Here is a 23756-nt window from a genome sequence, read left to right on the forward strand (position 1 = left end):
ACAAAATGCATACAAAGTGTTGTGATACACATGTTCTGGGTAGGTTTAAACACACTACTTGTAAAACAAACTTTTACCGGCTTGCTCAGACATCATGGTTATAAGCTAAGAAAGCTCTACTGCATATGGAGTTTATGCGCTAAAACAGCTGGTGTGTAGCGTTTAACAACTTTACAACTGATTAGCTTGTGCCTGTGGAGTAATTAATGTGAACTTTATTTCTGTTGAGGAAATACTTAGAAAAGGACACTTTTCCGACTGAAGTAGAAATAAAGAGATAAACATCACCCTTAAAAAGTAAAAAAAAAAAAACTTTTAGAAATTCTTTAGCAAAACACAAGAACAGACTTAAGTAACATGAGAAATAATAGTGTTATCGGTTACATAGTGACGGGCGAATTTAGCCTCATAAAGCACTGGGGCTTTCTTGAATTTTTTATACAAAGCATTGATCTCTGGAAGAACAGCGACATCTGGTGGTTTGCAGAAATTAAAAAAGCCAGCCACTGAAGCACTGCCTCTACCTATACTGTATGACTGAAATAAAATGTTTAAAAAGTCATTCAATTTTGTGTTTATGAAAAACATTAATGTAATTTTAACTTCTGCAGCAGTAAATGCATACATTGCTGCACTTGTGTTATTATATTATAAATTTGTTTTTCTAAAGTTTTTTTGATATATTAAATTATCAAGTAGCTTATAGGCTTAATGTCCCTTTGGGTCCATGCGTATTTATTCCTTAATATAAGAATTTTGTGGCTGGTGAAGGGCAGCAAAGATACCCATCTTATTTGGTGGTATGCTGAACTGCGCCCAGACTTTTGATTATTATTTTTCGGGGGCAGTAGTAGGTCAAAGGGTTAAGGCACTGAGTTACTGATCAGAAGATCAGCAATTCGATCTCCAGCTCCACCAGGTTGCCACTGTTGGGCCCTTGAGCAAGGTCCTTAACCCTAACTGTTTCAGGGGCGCCGTATCATGGCTGACCCTGCACTCTGACCCCAGTTATGCGAAGAAGCAATTTCCCTCTGGGATTATTAAAGTTCTAATAATTATTATTATTATTATTATTATTAATACTCATGATTCTTAGATAACCCAACGTTGTCTTGTATCAGTAAATAATTATATGGATGGCATTTTAGCGCTAAAACATTCAAAGCTATTAAACCAACACACTAGAGACGTCAGAAGCTTCAGACTTCATTGGTCTCGTGGTATTGGCCATGTGACAAGCTCTGAGTATCAAAAAAATTTTTACAAAAGATTTACAAAGGTGGATCAAGCTTCGGTATTGTCCGCCCATCACCACTGTTACCTACATATTGCACTGCTTTAACAGATATAAGCATACAAGCTGTGACTCTCTGTGTGTCAGAGAATTTAAAAGGAGCCGGTTCAGAAAATAATGTGATAAATACAACATACAAAGCACTTTGTGTTATCTTGTAAACATTTTTTTCCTAAATGCACACCATACTCTCTTCTTGCTTCTTCGGTCTTCCCATCCATTCATACCAGCATGAGACGACTATATTGAACAGAATTTAGGGCCATCATCTTGCAAGTCCAGTTTGTGCCATCCATGACTTCACCCAGCTGTATCTCAACAAGGGTCAGAGTTCATTTGACAATGGACAGAAGTTAGTATGTGGCATCTATTGCGTTGAAGTTGCTATCCATTTGGTGTCTAAAAGAGAGCCGAGCCTTCTGGGAAAAATATGCTTGAGGACTGCCCACACTGTCACACTCACTTGATATTGATGTAGTTGAGCAGAGACGTTGCTTTGGCTCCACTTTCGGTACTGCAGGTTCTTTAAGAAAGAACATTGGAATATTAAATAAAGATATAAATATATGGCATATATATACACAGTGGAATATATATATATATATATATATATATATATATATATATATATATATATATTCGGTATTTAGATCATCTAGAGGTTCCCCAGAGTAAGCAGATTAGTCTTTATACTAAATCTATAGCAATCTGCCATAACATTAAAACCATTAAAAACTATTAACAAAAAAACACCTAGGTGCCAGTTGGGGCACTCTGGCCCTTTGGAGCATGGCTCCACGGGGCCTTTGGTGGTGTGATATGGTGTCTGTCACCAAGATGTTGGCAGCAGACCCTTTGGATGATGTGGGTTGTGGGGTGGGGCCTCCGTAGATCTGACTTGTTTGTCCAGAGCATCCCATAGATGCTTATTTGGAGTTTGGTTTTCAGGGACCCTGGGCTCTTTGCCTGCTAGCCCCTTTGCTTGGTGGGCTGTAGTGAACACCTAGTACACTACATGTGGCTACAGGTGGCTTTCTATCATATTCAGCATTGACTTTCCTATGAATGTTTGTGCTGCCTTGGCTTTTCTGTGGGATCAGATAAGGCGGGATGGCCTTTAGTCTCTGTGGCATGGGTGGGCCCTGAATTTACTGGTATATAAATGATAACCAATGTCATTCAATTCACCTGGCAGTGGTCTTAATGATATAGTTATTTGGAATATAACCAATGAAGAAATGAACTATATATCTCAACATTACTTACTAGCTTTGACAATTTTTTCACTTATAACAAAACAGGGCATTGATTAAATGTATAATATAGTGTTTTTTTTACTGTTATTATTATTATTTCTTTATAGAAATGTTTGAGGAGCTGACATCACTGGAGGAATTGAGGCTAGGCATGTCTACTGTTAAATTTAACCTTTATGGAATGTTATAGTTCTTATATTTTTTAGTTAATTCATAAGCTTGCTTCATATCCAAACTTCCCAGGGGTAAACCCTTAGATAATATGCTTACAACATAATAAGCATGATGCCAAAAGAAAATTAAACTTCCCCCATGCTATAAACATGCCATAACGTTTAAGTAGGATTACTAGTTGGATTAAGGTGAGGCAAGAGGCAAAAATGCTATTATGCAAAAGCTGTAATATGTAAAACTATACAATATTCTGCAGCCAACACAGGGACATAAATCATGACTTTTCCTTTTACCTCATACAGTATATTAGTTCGACATGATTAACAGTTCTGTTTTAAATAATTCTAAGACACTAATTAAATACAGTTATATTATACATATAGCTCTCCTACCTGTTTCAGGAGGACACTCTTTGTCCTTGCACCGCTCTTTGCAGCGCCTGTAGAAGGGAAAGCACAGGAGCACCTTCACACCCATTCCTCTAAGCGACACCGCACAAAGAAAAGACCTGAGTAAGAAAGAAAAGAGACACCTTTAGTGAGTGTTTTGTAGAATTCTGATAAAAAAAAAACAAAAAAAACGGTCACATATTAAAAAGACCATTCATTTGTGGTGAATAAACAAAAGGCTATTCAGTCCTGATCTTATAAGAACAATTGAAATGTTTAAGGCAGCAGCACCGTGTGACCATAAATTTTGTGTTGCAAGACAATAATAAATGCCATCCAGTGTACAGTCTAGCAGTTTGCTTACTGCATTTGATTGCCAGCAAAATTTTCCAGCCCAAGTATGTCTCTAAAACTACATCAAACTAAACCTAGCCCTTAATCCCGCTTAATCCCTCTTTCCCTCTCCCAATCTTCACGAGAAATCTTAGCATAGTAATCATTCAAAATAAACTGTTCTTTTAATCTTGTTCTGGGAAATTTTTTCTTAGTTTGATGTTCTGATTACTTTGCCATAACACAGGATATTTTTGGTAGCAGTGTATTTTTAAACTATGGCCCAATTGGGGAAAAATATGTAAATCTGGCAACTCTATCAGTGATCGTTAACCTAATGGGCCTCTATTAGTGCTTGCTGCAGATCCCTTTTTTGTCCCACAGGCCCAATAATACAGCAATGGAGCAGAGTGAATAAGTGAGCGTACTAACCTTACAACTGTGCCGCATTTAGACTTACTTCTGTCACTTAGCGACTTGGAAATGTACTTCTTTGGCCATTGACAAAAGGTAAATTATTACTTTAAAATCCACTTTCACCTATGAATAAGCTACTGGTTAAGAGTAATAGTCAAATCTTATCTCTCTTTGATTGGTACGTCAACACGCTGCTAAACCCTTGATTGGCCTTACTCTACAGAGCATGACGTGTTCCCATAGTGGGCCTACTAATCTTGGTATGATAGTCTTGCAATGTTGAGAGCCATAACGTCAAATGCCTTGTGATATAAAGTAATACAGTGATTGTCATCGAAGAATCTGTAATGTGTTGAAACTTGAACCGCAAACCAGTTTTACTGGTTTACATTCAATTTACTTATCGATAAGGACACATAACTAATGCGAAATGAATCCAATTCTTTTGGATATCTCTTTCTAATTCACGCAAACCATAAACAATCTCAAGCTCTCTTCTTAGGAAATGATACAATCTATGTCAGTAATCAGGAAATCAAAACAGCTTCTTCATACTATATGAAATGTCTCTTGTTTTCTTTAGAGCTGGGTAGAGTAATATTGGTTTATCTAAAAATATACAGTTTCCCTGTAGAGTCTTGTTTTTTCCTTTCCTCTGTACCCCCCCCGCCCCTCCCCTCCCCATCCTCAATTCACCCTAGGCTATTTGGTAACCTCTCATATACCTGGCAGCTTTCTCACATATCTGATAATCTGGCACTTGATGAACTCAATTCATTCCCAGCCTACAAAAAAAAGCAATCTGGCATAATGTCAGTTTCTTTTAAGGCAAAAGTGGTAATTGTTAATTTACATTTTACATTTGACTGATGTCAAATGACTGATGACAGTCTTTGAAACTGGCAATATTACTGCAAGGTGTAGAAGGGTAAATTATTTCTCAGTACTATGCAAACAATAAAGCATAGGCTTAAGATTTTACAGTATTCTTGTAAATTGTTGAACTAAGATGGCCATATGCGCTTTTCGCATTTACATGCATCTACCTTTGCCTTTGGTATTTAATAAAAGAAAGCATTGCAGTTGCAAAGTGTTAAGGATTAGCATAGAGTGCAAAGAAGAATAGTACCATATACATATTCTACATTTCCATACAATTTTCACGGATCAATAAACATTAATAGGAATGTGACTTGTTGTCGTTTACTGCAACCCTGCGGTCATGAGATCATGCCTAGCTATTAGGACCACGGGGAGCATTTAATAATCACTAGATCCAGCAAATTTTCTATAACTATGGCTACAAAACAACAGTAAAAACATACAAAAGTTGAACATAAATGTTTAGCACCTTAACATCTTTGTTATAAATTAAAATTATTTAGGTTTTTCTTAAGCCCTTAAGTTTGAACTGAAAAGCAAAAGCAGCAAAACACCAGTTGCAATTCTTCTCTTTCTATTAGAATAAGACTAGCCAAAGTGCACGCCTCTCTGTTCTCTCTCCTATCCCACCCATTATTTAACACAGACATATTGTGTACAGTGGCTGGTCAGTGGTAAGGTATTGTAAGGCCTTGTTCATTCCCTGGCAGGACACAAGAGGGATATAGTCCAGAACACATTTGAGAAGGAGTAAAATAAATCACAACTGAGGACATGAAGTCCATAGTGAGCCAACTTTCAATTATATCTCTGTAACTTGAGTCTCGGTATGACGTGGGAAAGCCATGGCTCTGTGTTGAGCTCTTGCTGCTCAAGTAGTCATTTCCCCCCAAATTTAACTACACATCCAAACTGTTTATAAACAAAATGTCTACTTGTCTACATAACTTTGCTATATTATTGAACTAAATGGATGATCAAATTAGATAGCTTGGTCAATATTTGTTCTGTTTCCATTACAGGTTATGCTACCACAACCGAAAGAAATCAACTTGACATTTTCCAAGTAATAAGCAAATGTTTTGACTTGCAACACAACGCCACACCTACTCTCTAGTTTTAAGAATGTTCTGCAAGTTTCACTGGCTGCACAAAGTTTATACTTTTGCAAATCTCCTGCTCTGCATCTTGTTTGCATCTCTAGGACAGGATTTACATACCAAAACCATCCAATTATTAATTATACAATCAGAATTTGTAAAATGCTGTTTGGACCATGGAATAAAAAATACATTAGAATGAACTATTTAGGGATTCTTTTAAAATTTAAATTGTATTTCCATATTCCTACACTGATTACTGATTAAACTGTTTTGCATTAAGATTTTCTTAGCTATAACATTGTGTGCATGTGTCTCTTGGGAATCGAGCACTGAGCCCAGTACTGTATTGGTCTGGCTGCTATTTAAATTTTACATAATTATTTGGATACTTGCATACTAAATTTGTTCTGTTAGAAGAGAGACTTGGTGACAGTGAAACATAGGGTAGTGTTGCTACCACAGAGTTCCATGAATTGAAGTTCGGTTTAACCTCAGTTCAGGTTACAGTTTGTGTGGAGTTTCACATGTTCTCCCCAGGTTTCCCCAAGGGAACTCCAATTTTCTACCACCTTCCAAAACTCATGCTTGCTGTGTGTGTGTGTGTGTGTGTGTGTGTGTGTGTGTGTGTGTGTGTGTGTGTGTGATGGCCTGCAATTTACTAGCATCCCATCCAAGAGTATGATTGCCTTTCACTCAGTATTCAGAGAACAGGCCAAAAAAAATAAATAAAAAAACTCTAAGCATCTAAGTTTGAGTCTCGTTATGCAAACTTGCCTATGTTGGTTTGAGCTGGTGCATACCTAAAGTAAAGCTTTTTAAAGCTTCAGTTTTATTTTTGTCACTGAAGAATTTGAAACATTTCCAAAGTAATATACTCAAATAGAAATAACTAAATAACAGCACCTTCTTAAAGGGGTTAACCTCAATGCAAGTACTGCACATTTTTACAAGCGCAGAGCTCCTATCAACAGTTATTGTTATTAATACTCAATAGGTTTAGATAGGCAGCACGAATTAGTGGTTTAGTGGTTAGCACTGTCACCTTGCACCTCTAGAGTCAGTGCTCGATTGCCTGTGTGGTCTGTGTGCATAGAGTGTGCATGAGTTGTTAGGTAGCTTGGTGGGTTTCCCCTGGGTGCTCCGGTTTTCTTCCACATGCAGATTGGGCTAATTGGCGTTCCCAAATTACTAGTGTCTGAATGAGCATGTGACTCTGTGTATGTGTGTGTGCCCTGGGATGGATTGGTTTCCCACCCATTGTGTACCTAGCCCCGTGCCCTAAGTCTAATAGGATAGGCTCCAGGTCCCCAGTGACCATGTGTAAAGGACAAAGCGGTTTAGATGATAAGGTTATAATAGCAATTAATCTCGCGTGATATTGAAACACACTCAGGACTGCGATGAGTGTGTTTCAGTATTATGGTAATAACTGTCCAAAAACTGTGGGCTGAATGGTATGCATAACAAGTCAGAAGACAAACTGTCTGCATTTTCATGTTCTTTACAGCCTGCACTCGAATTATTTGAAAACGCAGGCTAAGTGGAGTATTAAACTAATAATAACAAGTGAGACGAATTGTAAATTGGAGATTCTGGAGGCACTTCACTTCACAAGCTTCTGAGCAAAAGATGATTTCCGTGTGGGCAAACGTATAGCCATGGGATAGGATGTAGGACCCATATTTATGCAAAGAAGAAGTTTTTTTGTTTTGTTTTAAAGACCCATTGTGTCTTAAACAAACACAGCACGGCGATAAGCTCATCAGCGTGTCGGGTGAAAATGTGCGCGCGGCTCCCCGCTCCATTCACACTAGCACGCGCCTCACTGCACGCGTGCTGTACGTGACGCTCGAGCCCCCCGCAGTAATGAAGGTGATTTATGCATCACGGCTTACAGTACATGCGATAAATCTAGTAGTTTTGCAATAAAACTCATCGCCTGTAATCTGAATTCACAGTCAGACCTATCGTCCAAAGCAGTTTTTTATGTGCATGTGGGTAAAGCCTGGAACATAAACGTGTCTCAGACAAACAAATCATGAAGATAGAAAAAAATAGGTCAGTTAACCATCTTATCTTATCCATTGCTATAAAATTGCTTCTATATAAAGGATATATAACAGTCACCTAATAATAAAACAAACCATCTTCATTGTGAGCGGTGTCTTTGACTGATTTCAAACATACCTTTCACAAATTATATGATAAGATTTGTTATTATTGTTATTTATATAGTAATATTTCATAAATATTTTCTATGTAATACAACAACCTTTATGTTTTTTATCTAGCATAATATTTTAAGTTACCATATTAAGTTACCAAAGACTTTAATACTTACTATGCAGTTTGACAGATTATGGATAGATAGATAGATAGATAGATAGATAGATAGATCAGTTAATTAATCCAAAATGAAAATTATGTAATCACAAATTATACAACCAATAAGCAACAAGTAAGAATTGCAGTGAGGAAAATGACTACTCTTATTTCTATGCTATAAACGTGAGCTGGTTTATAATAATGTTTTTATTTTTACAATAGTGTTTATTACTGCCCTAACCCAAATACAAGAGCAATATGATGATATGATAAAGTTTCTTGTTTGACAGACACTCCCACTCGGACACACCTCCAACAACCAACGCGAGTCAGGAATCCACAAAACACGCCTTGTGTTCCCTTTACACTACGCTTTTCATGGGCGATTGAGCAACTTTTAGGGTAGAAACAGTCATTTAAATATACACTTACCAATTTTAAGGAGCAGTCAGCAGACAGAGGAATGTGAAGTATGAAATGTGCGTCACACCGAACCAGGCTGCAGGTCCTCAGGCTGTGTGTCGCTGCGCTCAGGTCCCTCAGTGTTCCCGCTCGGAGATTACTGTCGGTCCACAGGACAACCAGCGAAAGCGTTAGGACAAGATGTCGAGTGATATAAGTGTCTGTGTGTGTGTGTGTGTGTGTGTGTGTGATCCCAGCACGGAGAGCTCTGGCGCTTTTTAAACGGATTTAGAGCGACCTCAGGCTCCTGCCCTCCCCCTCCCCCTCCTCCCTCCTCTCAATGGCGCTGTCACACTCTGGCACGCCTCCAAAGTTAAGTGATAAACATTCCCATTTCTGACAACATTCACCCATAATTGTGCTACTACTGATCATCATTTCTTATTACATAGTCGGATGTTTTACGTGCATCTCTATTTTTCTCAGCATAAGAAAGAAAGAAAGAAACCTTGTAAACTGATGTGACTGTAACAAAGGTATGTAGGTACAACTTTATTGCTATTACATAGTACAGGTACTCAGCAATGAAATGCAGTTAAGCATCCATCACAAGTGCAAATAGTAGTTCATATACATCAGTGCATATATATTTATTGTGCAAATTGTGAAGTGCAAGGTGTGTGTGTATATATATATATATATATATATATATATATATATATATATATATATATATATAGTATATGCAGATGATATTGTGCAACATGGCTAAGCAGTGAGACGTAGAACTGACTCACCTTTTCTTCCCCAGACAAGTTTTTTTTCAAAATGACCCAAACAATCAGAGAAAAGGACTTTACCCTAATCCTAAACAGTCCAATCCCTGTACCTTTTGCAGAATATCAGTCTGTCCGTGATGTTTTTCCCGTAGAAAAATGCTTTTTTTATCACTCACTCATCTTCTATACCGCTTTATTCTGTATTCGGGGTCGCAGGGACCTGGAGCCTATCCCAGTAGGCTTAGGGCACGAGGCAAGGTACAGGGTGCCAATCCATCTCAGGGCACACACATACACATACACACAATTTGGGAACGCCAGTTAGCCTAACCTGCATGTCTTTGGACTGTAGGAGAAAGCCAGAGTACCCAGCGGAAACCCACCAAGCACGGGGAGAACATGCAAACTCCATGCACACAGAGACGGGAACCAAGTCTGGTCGGGAATCACACCCGGACCCTGGAAGTGCAAGGCGACAGTGCTGACCACTACACCACCGTGCCGCCTGGCTTCTCCTTTCACCCTCTTTTTAAAATGTATTAAGGTGAGTGCTACCATCAGTCCTGTGTCATGCTTTTTAACAGTTAAGCATCCTGAGACCATTCGCGTGTGAGGTTACTTCTCAGCTAGAGGAATGAGCTTACTCAAAATTTTGCTTAAGAACACAAAGAATGCTATAAAAACATCCTCTGAGAACAACTTCTTCCAACCATTCAAAAACAGTTTGATGACAAACAGTGCATTTGGAGCATGATGGAGCACCAAGGTACAAGACAAAAGTGATAACTAAAAGGCTCGAGGAACAAAACATCGTGCCCATGGCTAGGAAACTCACCAGACCGTAATCCAATTGAGAACATCTTTAAGAGGTAGGTGGACAATCAAAAACCCACAAATTTAAACAAACTCCAAGCATTGATTATGCAAGAACGGGCTGCCATCAGTCAAGATGTGGCAAAGAAGTTGATTGACAGCAAGCCAGTGCGAATTGGTAACATCTGAGCCTTACATTGAGTTCCCTTATACAGTACCTAAATTAAAAAAATGTGCATTTTGAATTGTTTTTTGCATTCACGATTTTTACTAAACCAATGTGGTCATTTAAAAGGTGCGGTAAAAAGTACATGTGCAGTAAACATTTATGTACTGATATAGTCTTAGGCTAATAGTGTTAACCTGGAAGTGTCCATTTGGTTGTGAGGTATAAAAACAGACAATGAATTTTATTATGTTCCCTGGCATAAAAATAAGAGAACACACTGCATTCAGTGTATATTTCGCTAATTTATTTACTTCAGTAGCACCATTAACTGACAGAAAGAAATCATAACTGGAAGGTCTTGCATGAGATTTGTAAAAAAAAATGTACCAGGTTTACAAACTGCCCTTGTAGGCTCATTGACATTGTAATTCTGGCCAGTCTCACAGGAACATTGCCAATGGATTTAGTCCAATGGAAATTTTATGGAGTTGATTTCTAAAGGAAAAACTGATTAGAATGCACGCCAGTATGCCTGCTGCACAATCTGGGGTGCAGTCCAGTTTCCCTTATGGTGAGAGCCATGCTAAGGGTTAGAGCCCATTTTTAAATATTAGCTTCTTGTTATAGGAGGACAAAATTGCAATTATTTTTAACGTAAACCTTACAGATACTAACAATGGTCTAAGAGTAGCAAATTAACTGTAGTCCACTTTTATGATACAATCATTCTTCCGACATTTTTATTCTGTCTGATCTTCCACCAATCTCTTTAATATTGCGCTCTCTCTTGGTTGAATTTAATTGACAAGAAAGAAGGATGTGGTTTAGACAGTTCTGGCATGTTTCTGTACACTATCTCTAAGTGATATGCAGCAAATGGTTAATAATTAACAATGAGCTGTGGGTCCTTGATAAGGTGCAGGCGGGCCCAGTAGCTGAGCTTTATGGGTTCACTCTGGAAAGATAATAACCCTTAGGTTAGCTTTTAGAAACATTTCAGGCTTGGTCCTTTTTGATTAGAGTTGGACACATGCCTGGTTGTTTGAATACTGACTATGGAGTGTATAAACTATTAATTATGTCATGAATGTACATTAATTAAATGTAGTGCGAAGAAAGTTCTGTTGTACAGTATATTACTACAGTTTATCGGTTACCTCAGTCACCTTTAAGTGGTTGGTACCAATGTCTGAATATGGAAACAGTCTCTCTTTCTGATTTCTGAAAGCTTATTGGTCAGCTGTCATTGTGACATAATTTACAGCCCGCAAAGGACCAATCAGTCTGTCCAATATTTACCCTAGGGAGAATCTTTGGCCCTCATGTTATTCAGCAACAGGCAACCAATGGTGTCGGAGAGCAACAGATAAGAATAGCAACTGCATAAACATAGGTAGCAATGTTGGCAGTCATAATGTTGGCAGTGATATTTAGGAAATGGTACAACATATAGTCGGGCAGAAAATTACACTTTTCCAACATTCTTTCTCATTAATAAATCATCTGTTAAATAAACAAAATTATTATTATCAGCCTTACTCAATAAGCAAATCATATCTAGCTGCATCATATACAGTAGAAACCATATTTGTCTTGATATATAAATATCAACAAAGCAGAAAAACTACATCAGTAAGAAAAAAAAAGGTTATGGTTGTCGACTGTTTTTGACAGAAGAAAATGGCATGTTTAGTCCTGCACGTAATAGTGTTGTAAGAAGGGTTTACACCACCATGCATTCCTAAGCCTTAAGATTGAACCTCTGCTGAACTCAGAAACATACAGTAATTACTGGCACACTCCAGTGCAAGTCGCCTTAGACCAGTTTTTCAGTCCTGTTACCCCATCCTCATTCCCCATTCCCCCTTCCCAAGTCTTGCATTCCCACCCCACTTCCTCCTCCTTTAACCCTATCCCTGCTTATTCTTATAACCACCTCTTTTTACTTGATTGTACATTCTTATTATATACAGTACATACAAACATGCATAGATACATGTCAGATTAGAAGACACATGATATACGTTTCCTGTTCGTCACAGTGATGTTGCAATAGAACCAGTGCTGGCTTGTTTTTTTTTTTTTCTTCACTTCCTGAAAGTCTGGGTTGGCTTTTTTTTTTTTTTACCCTGCCAGAGCTTATCTAACACTAATGATGTGATGTCTCTTTAGAGGTATTGAGTCACATCTCAAGGAGCCGTGGTTACTGTGTGGTAGGCGTATTTGTGTACTACCTGTCAAAAATAGACAGGTTTGTCAGTGCATATAAAAATGACATGGACATACTGTATGTTTAGTGTGTATTAAAGCAGATTTCTCTAAATAACACTAAATAAGAGTGTATTTGTTCAGATTTGATGCAATTTGTTCAACATAGAAACGACTGTTCACACAACACCGGGCATTGTTTTCATCAGATTCATTCATGTGTGCTAACTGGACTGCTCCAGTTCTGTTCTGTTCTGTTCTGTCCTTGGATTCATCACGGAGGGTTGTGTACGTTTTGTGCCTGTGCTTTACGTGCATTGAAAGACTCCATTATTGGCAAAATAGTGAGTTTGCATTAGTTCCTTTTAGTAAACACCATTGACACTGCCAGACCTTTTTTTTTTCTCACCCTGGGCCAACATTTCTAAGCTCCCCTTTCCCTCACCTTGTCACTATTTACATTTACTGTGTGGATGTATGTGATCTGCATGAGAAAAAAACAAATAGTGATTCTTCATGTTAGCTCTTATTGACCTGTTTTCCATATATTAAAAAGAAATGAAGATATCCATATGCAAAACCAGACTACAACTCCAATCCTGACGATCAAACTAATGAAACTAAAGAACGTCAAATTAGTTTGATGGTCTAAACTAATTCATTTATTCAGATTTTACCAGCATGTAACATACAGCCATGCATTCAACTAAAATCCTTTTCATAAGGCGAAGACTCCATTAAGACTTATATCTGATAAAATACACAGAACAAGTGCACTCACAGTCCTCCTCTCCAGATATGGCTAAAGCATGCATGGTGTGTTTATGTTTCTCAGTTTGTGGAGCTTATTTAGAGTGGATACAGCTAGACAATATGTCACAACTATTAAGTCACTATTAAAGTTTGTAGCTTCCTCGAAAGTATGACTTCATATCTATAATGTGTATTTTTTCCTGGCTGTACTAAAGTCTATAAGTGCTGAAAAACATTAATTATCCAGGATTAGTTCTTATTATTCTTTATGATTACAGGCCCAGTACTGTACTTGTTTAAGCTGACCTAAATACCAAGTAAGATTTTGTCCACAGATGATTAATAACGCTGAGTACAAGATGATGTTTTCAAACACCTTACATTCAAAGTCTCTTCTGAGCTGTTTGTACAGCTGTCGCTTCTTCCTCTAGGGTGCTGCTAAACCTGCTTTCACACAGGATCTAGCCCAAACTGGTGCAGTGTCCCAGTCCGCAGCAAACACACAAACACTATTTTTGTATTATTGTTAGAAGGACTCACTTACTCTCACTCACTCATCTTCTATTCCTCTTTATCCTGTATTAAGGGTCATGGGGACCTGGAGCCTATGCCAGGAGGCTTAGGGCACGAGTCAGGGTACACCCTGGACAGAGTGCCAATCCATCGCAGTGTTGGAAGGACTATTATTGTTAAAAGAAAACCAATTGGATCAAAGGTAAAACTTATTTTATTATCCAGCCTGAAAGCTTCAAGTGCAATGTAAAGATATTACTCAAAGTAATTGTAGTCAATAATTAATAAATGTGTATGCCATATCAGGTTTAATAATTGATTACAATAGCAATATAAATAGCACAGAGTACAAGGTTAACATGAACAGAAGATTTGATCATGTAGATTCATGTTAATAAATAGATATGCTGTTTTTTTCTTCATAAGGTCTTTCATTTACAATCCTCCCTCATCCTGCAAAAAAGAAATAAACATGTTCCATTTAATGTTGATAGATAGATAGACAGACAGACATATAGACACACAGACAGATTAATTAAGCCATCTACTTGTCTCCAACCTCTTGAAAAACAACCAAAGAAATTTGATGAAATACTGTAATAACATTTACCTCTGGGGTTTTTCGACAGTCCCCACAAATACAACCCATACATCCATTAATGACCTGAATCCCAAGGAGCACAACCTGCACGACACCCAGGCCTAATATGATAGAAAAGAGAACGATGTGCCACAGGACAGCATTTTCCGGGAAAGCACAGACTGACCATTTAGATTTATCCACCAAATAGCTGGAATTACTGCAGCGAGAGAAAGAGAGAGAGAGAGAGAGAGAACTAACATGAGTTGTGCTTAATGAGTTTTTGCATTCAGGTAATTAAAATTCAGTCATGATGATTCAGAGCTTAAAATTTTAAAAAAGTGTCTACACACAAATAAAACATGTTTGTGCAGTATGTGTAAGTGTTTAACCAAAATATATGTAAAATTGTGTTTTTGACTTGAGTCCAGAGCTTAGTTACTCTTGGGGGAGCTTCTCAAATGGAGATTCCCAGTCTCCTGAGGCCAGACGGCATTTTGGTCCAATAGCTAGTGCTGCAGATGCCACGCTGGTGCTGTATACCGCCCCAATTAGACCAAACGCAGAGGAAAAGACCGAGTTCAGCATCTAAAAAAACACAGGCAGTCAGATATTAGCACACATTTGGATTAATAATATTTTAGTACTGTTCTCAGCAGTATTTTGTTCAGTTAATTAGTGCTATCCCTTTACAAATCTCAGTAACTAATATTTTGGGCTGCATTAGGTCTCAAAATTACAGATTTGCACAAGCTTGCAAAAGTAAAAGGTCACACTGAGTAATTTACTGATTTACAAAGTTGATTGATTTGTGGAATGTTGTAGGCTACATTTTACTCAAATAGCAGTTCACTTTGTTTCTGATTTTACAGCTGAAAATATTTTCTTTTTCCACAGATTCACTAAAAAATCACAACTCGTTTGGGGGGAAGTGAATCTTCTCTCCAAACGAGTTGTTTTACTCACACGGCAACGATTTCCACAGCAGCCCTTCCCACAACAACCCTTTCCACCAGCTCTGATAGCCGAACAGCTTGGACACAGCATCTTATGGAAAAAAGAAATACTAGAAACATATATATCAAAGAACATATACAATGAGACTTGTTTTATTAATATATTAATATCCATTAATACATCTAGCTTTATATTGGGTATTACTGATTAATTGTATATGACAAGTGAGATTTTATGACTTTATGACATTGGTCAAAGTTTAAATTATGACCTTACATAATTCACAAGGTCTACAGTTTAATAATTTGTTAATCATGCAAGAGAATAATAATTCAAAATCAATAAAGGAAATATAAAAAACATATATATTAGTATATTTATAATAATAATAATAATAATAATAATAATAATAATATTTAGTTAATTAATTAGTGTAAAAAGTAATAATAAATAATGGAGTGTATTTAACTCCATTATTAAATATTAAGAATTAAAGAAAGTGTAAGACACAGGAACACTTATGAGATATGCCAGTAAATAAGCAGTACTATACATATTCAAGTTCATAGCTAAGATTTTTTTATACGGCCATGGAACAGAAAAAGCTTTTTACTTACAAATAATCCTCCACCAAGAAATCCTCCCATCAGCCAGACTTGTAAAGAGATCTGATCATTTTTCAAAACATTGCCATCGGGGAAGAACAACAACAGGTTGGCTATCATACACAGAAATGCAGAGGGTAACAGCATCAGACCCACTAATCGTGCACACTTTCCTGTACACATTTTTGCCTTGCTTTAAAATCTTAATTCACCTTCTTTAAGACCCTAAAGATGGAGCCAAGACTAATGTATAAACTTCAGAAACTATCTGTGCCTCTGTGACCAAATGGTGAACAAAGTCATAGAAAGGGGAGTGTATTACAGAGCAAATGAATCTTTGTGCCCCAATGATACACAGCGGTGATCCAAAACTCCTGCATGACCTTTGATACCTGTTCATATTTACTGATCTACTATCAGTGTCATTTATGGTTTGTTATCACAAGTGAGTGTGTGTGTGTAATAAAAGGGATGCGTAGGTGACGTTACTTTAAAGTGAGTGGGAACATGGGTTTTCCTGCTGATTACTATAGCCTGCTGTTATTTTCCTCTAAAAGCTGTATCCAAACTAAATTTTTTTTTTTTTCATATGGTAACCAAATACATTTTTCAATCGTTTACAAATAATGCAAATTAAACACTATCAATACCGGAATTGTACAGTAGATAGTAACATTAAATTAAAAGTTGATAGGGGTAGCTCAGTGGTTAAGGCATTGGACTACGGTTCGGAAGATCCCAGGTTCAAACCCCACAACCACCGAGTTGCCACTGTTGGGCCCTTGAGCAAGGCCCTTAACCCTCAACTGCTCAGATGTGTAATGAGATAAAAATGTAAGTCGCTCTGGATAAGAAAGTCTGCCAAATGCCTAAATGTAAAATGAAATGAACTTCGATTCTTGTTGCATATGCATTAGGGTGGCTTTTATTGCCTAGGAACATTACAGAGATGAAATATCTTTCCTCAATGGTTAAATATTTTAGATAAAACAAATATTATAACATAATTATGGGCCATCATATTAGCCTAAAACTTTAGGAAACTTTAGTTAGGAAAGAACTTTCTTCTTTCAATTGGCCTACATTTGAATTGGCCTATATTGCATTAATTAGTTTTCAACTCTGACCGCTTTAGGTTTTCACATGATCAAAATTTTTATTATACATGCTGGTTCAAACATTAGCATGAAAATGTAATTAATTATAAACTGTAGTCTATGCCGAAATAATTAGCTGCATTTGTTTCCCTATTTTACAGAAGGCATACTTTTTTTTCAATGTTTTAATGAAAAGAATGAATATCTAAACATAAGGACTGGTAGTGAACTTCACAGGTCTGTAACACAATCTTGTCTCTGTGACTAACGATAAATAATAAGCTACAGTTCTAGCTTTAAATATAGCTGCAATAGTTTATTTACTTAAACTTTAAACTTGTCCTTCCCTTTCCCTCGACTTTCCTGAATGATTTACAGCCAGAGCTTTCCCCTGATGATTGCTGTTGTTCACAACGTGCTTGTAACTCACCTAATAAGGTAAAAGATTTACTTTTTTTTATAAAATACATATGTGTTTAATGCACACATTATAATGTTAAACAGTGCATTATTCTTTCCCTAGCTGACCCTGGCAATTTGCCTAATTTCATATTTCTATTAAATGGCATTTTAATATGAACTTCTCCGTACATGTGCCTAGTTCTGTATTAGTAAATTATTGTTAGAGCTTAACCTATGGAGTTATTTATGTGCCAAAATTTAACAAACAAATCCAGCGTTTTGCCAACAAACACAATCTGCTTTGCAAAAAAAAAAAAAAAAAAATCGACTTTCAGACAAACAAAAAGTAATGTGTACAAACACAAGTCAATTTGAGAGAAAATGCAGAGGTATAACAAATATATGCATTGTGTGTTGCAAATATATATTCTCTTTATGTTTCTCACACGTGTGCAGACAGATTTTCTTACGAAACAGCAGATGGCGCTATCGGTCAATTTACTCTATTCTCCCGAGGCCTCAAACAGAGGATATGAGCGAGGAACAGATGAGTTTCTTCCTTTAATGAACCCCTTTAGAGGTGTCTATTATATATCCAGACAGCCAGAAATATAAACAATCCACTTTCTTTAGGATAGAGCCCTGTAGGGGAATACAGTTATATCAAACCACAGTTGCATTTTAATTAACTATTCAAGGCTGAAAGAACTGCCATCATGTTTGGCTTTTTATATCCATTACGGACGTACACAACATGATACATCAGCATCTTTTATAATTAGTGATCATCATGTCGCATACGTTCTATATAACTGTATTTTTATAAGTTACAAAGTTCAGTGTAGCTAAAATAAATGTGCTCCCACAGTTTAACTTGCCCTAGAATGCATGAAAAGAAACATGGAAATTTGAACCTGTTCCAAATGGCACTTATGCCCTGCAGTCAGAACCAAATCCACATACCTCCTATAATTCATGACATTTCCAGGGTATTTCTGATTAATGTCTATCACACGATGTCCAGGAATGATTTTTCCCCAACCTCAGCAAAATTTGATGCACCAGTCTACTGGCCTGGCCCACTAAGACCAGCTCCCACAAGCAGAGGGGATCCCTGTACCATCGCATCTACAGTGTCTGGGAACGTTGGTGTTGCCATTTGGCCAATATGAGAATGCGCCTTTCCACTAGCTTGTAGAAAATTATGTGAGATACATGAAATTAGTATGCATATTTCATTTGATACCTTCATAGGGTATGCATTTTAAATACAAATTCAACTGCATGCTTTAAAAGAAAAATTTATGTTTGATTGAAAAAACATTACATTTAATCTACCATTAATAAGCTGAAAGGTCCTGCATGGATGGACGAATGTCGAGTGAGCCTCTTCAAAACACCTGTTAAATAAAAGATCTTATATAAAAAAGTTGTATGAATGTACATTAGGGCAAAAAAGTATTTAGTCAGCCACCAATAAGTGCCATTTGGAACAGGTTCAAATTTCCATGTTTCTTTTCATGCATTCTAGGGCAAGTTAAACTGTGGGAGCACATTTATTTTAGCTACACTGAACTTTGTAACTTATAAAAATACAGTTATATAGAACGTATGCGACATGATGATCACTAATTATAAAAGATGCTGATGTATCATGTTGTGTACGTCCGTAATGGATATAAAAAGCCAAACATGATGGCAGTTCTTTCAGCCTTGAATAGTTAATTAAAATGCAACTGTGGTTTGATATAACTGTATTCCCCTACAGGGCTCTATCCTAAAGAAAGTGGATTGTTTATATTTCTGGCTGTAATTTTCATCATAGGTATACCTCAACTATGAGAGACAAAATAAGAAAAAAAAAATCCAGAAAATCACATTGTAGGATTTTTTGAGAATTTATTTGCAAATTATGATGAAAAATAAGTATTTGGGCAATAACAAAATTTCATCTCAATACTTTGTTATATACCCTTTGTTGGCAATGACAGAGGTCAAACGTTTTCTGTAAGTCTTCACAAGGTCCACATGTTGCTTGTATTTTGGCAGATTTCCTCCATGCAGATCTCCTTTAGTGCAGTGATGTTTTGGGGCTGTTGCTGGGCATTACAGACTTTCTATGGGGTTGGGTCTGGAGACTGGCTAGCCCAGTCCAGGATCTTGAAATGCTTCTTACAAAGTCACTCTTTCGTTGCCCAGGCGGTGTGTTTGGAATCATTGTCATGCTGAAAGACCCAGCCATGTTTTATCTTCAATGCCCTTGCTGATGGAAGTAGGTTTTTACTTAAAATCTCATGATACATGGCCTCATTCATTCTTTTCTTTACATGGATCAGTTGTCCTGGTTCCTTTGCAGAATAACAGCTCCAAAGCATCATGTTTCCACCTCCATGCTTCACAGTGGGTATGGTGTTCATTGAATGGAACTCAGCATTTTTTCTCCTCCAAACACGAAGTTCTATTTTGGTTTTGTCTGACCATATGACATTTTCCCAATCCTCTTCTGGATCCAAATGGCCTCTAGCAAACTTCAGACGGGCCTGGACATGTACTGGCTTAAGCAGGGGGACACGTCTTGCACTGCAGTATTTGAGTCCCTGGCGACGCAGTGTGTTGATGGTAGCCTTTGTTACTTTGGTCCCAGCTCTCTGCAGGTCATTTACTAGGTCCCACCGTGTGGTTCTGAGATTTTTGCTCACAGTTCTTGTGATCTTTTTGACCCCACGGGGTGAGATCTTGCGTGGAGCCCCAGATCAAGGGAGATTATCAGTGGTCTTGTATGTCTTCCATTTTCTAATAATTGCTCCCACAGTAGATTTCTTCCCAAATAGCTCTTCACAAGCTACTTATCCAGCCTGGTGCAGGTCTACAATTTTGTGTTCTCTTTGGTCTTGGCCATAGTGGAGTTTGGAGTGTGGCTATTTGTGGACAGGTGTCTTTTATACTGATAACAGATGCCATTAATACGGGTAACGAATGGAGGACAGAGGAACCTCTTAAAGAAGTTGTTACAGGTCTGTGGGAGCCGCAAAGCTTGCTTGTTTGTAGGTGACCAAATACTTATTTATCACCAAAATTTGAAAATAAATTCTTAAAAAATCCTACAATGTAATTTTCTGTTTTTTTCTTATTTTGTCTTTCATAGTTGCAGTATACCTATGATGAAAATGACAGGCCTCTTTCATCAAGTGGGAGAACTTGTACAATTGGGGGCTGACTAAATAATTTTTGCCCCACTGTATGTACCATATATATAATTATACAACAGTTCCAACCGAGGAATCTGATTAGAAAGAGGCAAGTGGTGACAGTGGATGGTAACATCATTGGGATGTTTAACTATATGTATAACTCTTAGTTACAGGTGTTCTAGTAATGCTATTTGGGATTCTTTGCACCTCTGGAAGTTAACAGAGCTAATATTCTACATGAAATAAGTGTGAATGGAAAGAAAAACTTTTACAGGATTTACAGGACTGTGTTTTATTCTCCTCACCTTTTAGCTATATAGTACCGGTAAAATTTTTTTAACTATTTCTTAGGCTGCTTAGGCTGGAAATGTCCTACTCCATGCTGGTGGAGATTGATCTAACAGATGACAAGCAATTACCTACCACTGAGCAGACGAGCAAGGTCCTTGAAGCCTGGAATGCAGTGGAGGAGTATGATAAGCAGTCACAGAAGTTTAATCAGCTGTACAGAACACCATGTGGCAACACCAACCCAGAGACATACTTTTAATTTTTATTGCTTTTTACACTTACTTATAACATATATCTTTTAAATGATCTTCAATATTATGTTGTGTTGGTTTTCTCATTTATGCATGTTATTTAATAAAGTGAACAGTGCTACAGTAAAAGTGAGTTGTTAATTTTATATATATATATATATATATATATATATATATATATATATATATATATTTTTTTTTTTTTTTTTTTTTTTACTTTATATATTACTATTTACTGTACTTATGTATTTTGTTTTTATTTGATTATTATTATTATTACTAACTGTATATTTTTATTTTTCTTGTTCCATGGCTGCATTGAGCATGTTTGTGACAAAAGAATTTCCCTCGGGATAAATAAAGTTCCTCTTATCTTATCTTATATATGAACAGTGATACAGAAAATGTACAGAGTATTAACGAGATCTGATGCCGCTCTCTTGTGCTGAATGTACAGCGAAATTTGAATACTGGCCTTCTATAAAAATGCTCATCCAATACGTTAGTAATAACTGTTCGATTACTTGCAGATAAGGACACCAACTATGGTATACCAATGATATAAGATGCTTAAAGCAACATAAAGCACAATTAGCTTTTAAGGTGTAAGGACCTTGATTAAAATATGCGATTGATATATTGCATTTAGGAAGACAAAACATTCTCACACAAATCTTTCTTTGATAAAGTAAACTATAGTATTTAATTGATTCCATGCAGGACTGTTACAGCCTAAAACATTAAACTAAGAACAGAATGAACAGTGTAATAGCGCCATCGTCAGGGCACTTTGGCACAAAAAAACGTGCAAGTAAAACACAGCTGTGCTCCTATAATAGTGGAGCATGGTATAGAGTTTCCTCATCTAGCTCTTGTATTTGATTATATATACACTACCAGACAATAATTTTAACACTAAATGAACTTTTCCTCCGCAGCAGAGGGAGGTTTTGGCCTTGCTTTTCAGGGATAGTCTTTATGAAAGCTAGTTTCATCATAGTGCTTGATGTATCACCACAGTTAGAGGGTGTTTAACAGATTTTTATTATTATTTGTCGCAAATATATATATATATATATATATATATATAAAATATATATCGATAATTATGGCAAATGAAAATCAAAAATCTAATACCTCAAAATATCATAACATTACATTTTGAATTTAAGTAAATTACTATTCATACATTATAAATACTTTGTGTCTATTAGACTAGTTTAATACACTCTACCTCAGTCATGAGGAAGACTGCTGACTTGACATTTATCCAGAAGATGATCATCAACACCCTCCACAAAGAGGTAAGCTACAGGTGATATATGACTCTTGTCCTGCAGGTTAATTCTAGTGCTGCAACATTTCAAGGAAACTCTTAAGGGGGTCACAAGAGCTTTCATTTCATTGGCACTGATAATATATAATATTTCCTTACAGCCTCAGCTCGGCTAGGAATCATTTTTCATTACTACTTCAGTTTTTGTAGGAAGTGCTCTAAAGGTCATACCATGAAAGAGGAAATTGAATCATGCTTCTGAGAAAAGGCTAAGAATTACTGATCATTTAGCTTGCACACATTGTGAGATGCAGCATTATTCATTTTATTACTGTGGTTCCTAAAACCAAGAACTTTGCAAGTTCTAGCCTAAAAATATGAAGCCACTTGGAATTCTTTGACTTTCTTCATAATCATTAGTTAGTTAGTTTTGTTCATTTATGTTGTTCATTTATGTTGTATGTAACACTGTGGTCCAGAAGGAACATTGGGTTTTTTCCTGTGTACTAAACTGTATATGGTTTAAATGACAATAAAAGCCTACTTGAACTTGGATAAAAGGGTATGCTTAGCATGAAGGTCAATTTCATGCCAAGAAGCTGCACATTCTGTGCAGAAGTCAAATGGTTCTTCTTGTAATCGACTTTCCTTGTACACAGTAAATCAAAGAGTAAAAGAGTTCTCTGTTGTCACTTGCTGCTAGGCTGTCAGTATATTAGTTGGCCATGTAAACAGGTAAGTACATACAAACATGGCTGGTGCAGGAAATCCAGGGCATTGGTTGATTTTTCTTTCTGTTAAAATTTACAACCCACTCTTATTAAAGTTGTTATATTTACTGCTGACATCCTGTAGTTATTAACCAGCTTGAATTGGTCTGGTGAGTGCAATCCAAACCTGAAAGCTTATAAACAAGAAAACTTTTAAAAACTGTTACATTGGACATGTTGAGTTTGATCAGAAGATATTTAAGGAATAAAAGCATCTAAGGCTGCAATAGATGCCTAAATATTAATTTACACATAAAGCACACTAATGAGCCTGATATGTTAAATGGCTGGTTTGTGTGCACAGAAGTTAAATGTACTAAAATATTAAAAAGTAAAATGTTACAAAGGGTCAATGTAGAATGAACAGGACAAAGCTCCTGCTCCTTAAACACACACAAACACAACACAAACACACTTTATACTGTATGGTTGCCAACTCGTGTGAGACAAAGAAGCAACCACAGCTTCATGAATGAGCCTAGGATAATAGGCATAATATAGGCCTACTATACTGTAACTAGAGAGG

At 36.8% G+C, this 23756-nt stretch overlaps 1 protein-coding gene and 2 long non-coding RNA genes across 3 annotated transcripts; 1 reads left to right on the top strand and 2 right to left on the bottom strand.

Annotated features, from left to right (window-relative positions):
* Positions 1-1061: 1061 nt before the first annotated feature.
* On the bottom strand, positions 1062-8815 carry LOC128529698 (uncharacterized). The gene is made up of 3 exons (XR_008361072.1): positions 8606-8815; positions 3117-3232; positions 1062-1817 (listed from the first exon to the last, which is right to left on the bottom strand). It is a non-coding gene; the product is annotated as an uncharacterized LOC128529698 (long non-coding RNA).
* On the top strand, positions 3349-15376 carry LOC128529705 (uncharacterized). The gene is made up of 3 exons (XR_008361073.1): positions 3349-3956; positions 13884-14012; positions 15288-15376. It is a non-coding gene; the product is annotated as an uncharacterized LOC128529705 (long non-coding RNA).
* On the bottom strand, positions 14007-16300 carry tm4sf5 (transmembrane 4 L six family member 5). The gene is made up of 5 exons (XM_053503164.1): positions 15965-16300; positions 15357-15437; positions 14833-14978; positions 14421-14610; positions 14007-14263 (listed from the first exon to the last, which is right to left on the bottom strand). Exons 1-5 carry the CDS (start codon positions 16133-16135, stop codon positions 14246-14248), a joined length of 606 nt encoding a protein of 201 aa, XP_053359139.1. The 5' UTR covers positions 16136-16300; the 3' UTR covers positions 14007-14245.
* Between the last annotated feature and the right edge of the window lie 7456 nt (positions 16301-23756).

This window comes from Clarias gariepinus, chromosome 1 (genome assembly GCF_024256425.1).
Source record: "Clarias gariepinus isolate MV-2021 ecotype Netherlands chromosome 1, CGAR_prim_01v2, whole genome shotgun sequence".
Taxonomy (NCBI): Eukaryota; Metazoa; Chordata; class Actinopteri; order Siluriformes; family Clariidae; genus Clarias; species Clarias gariepinus.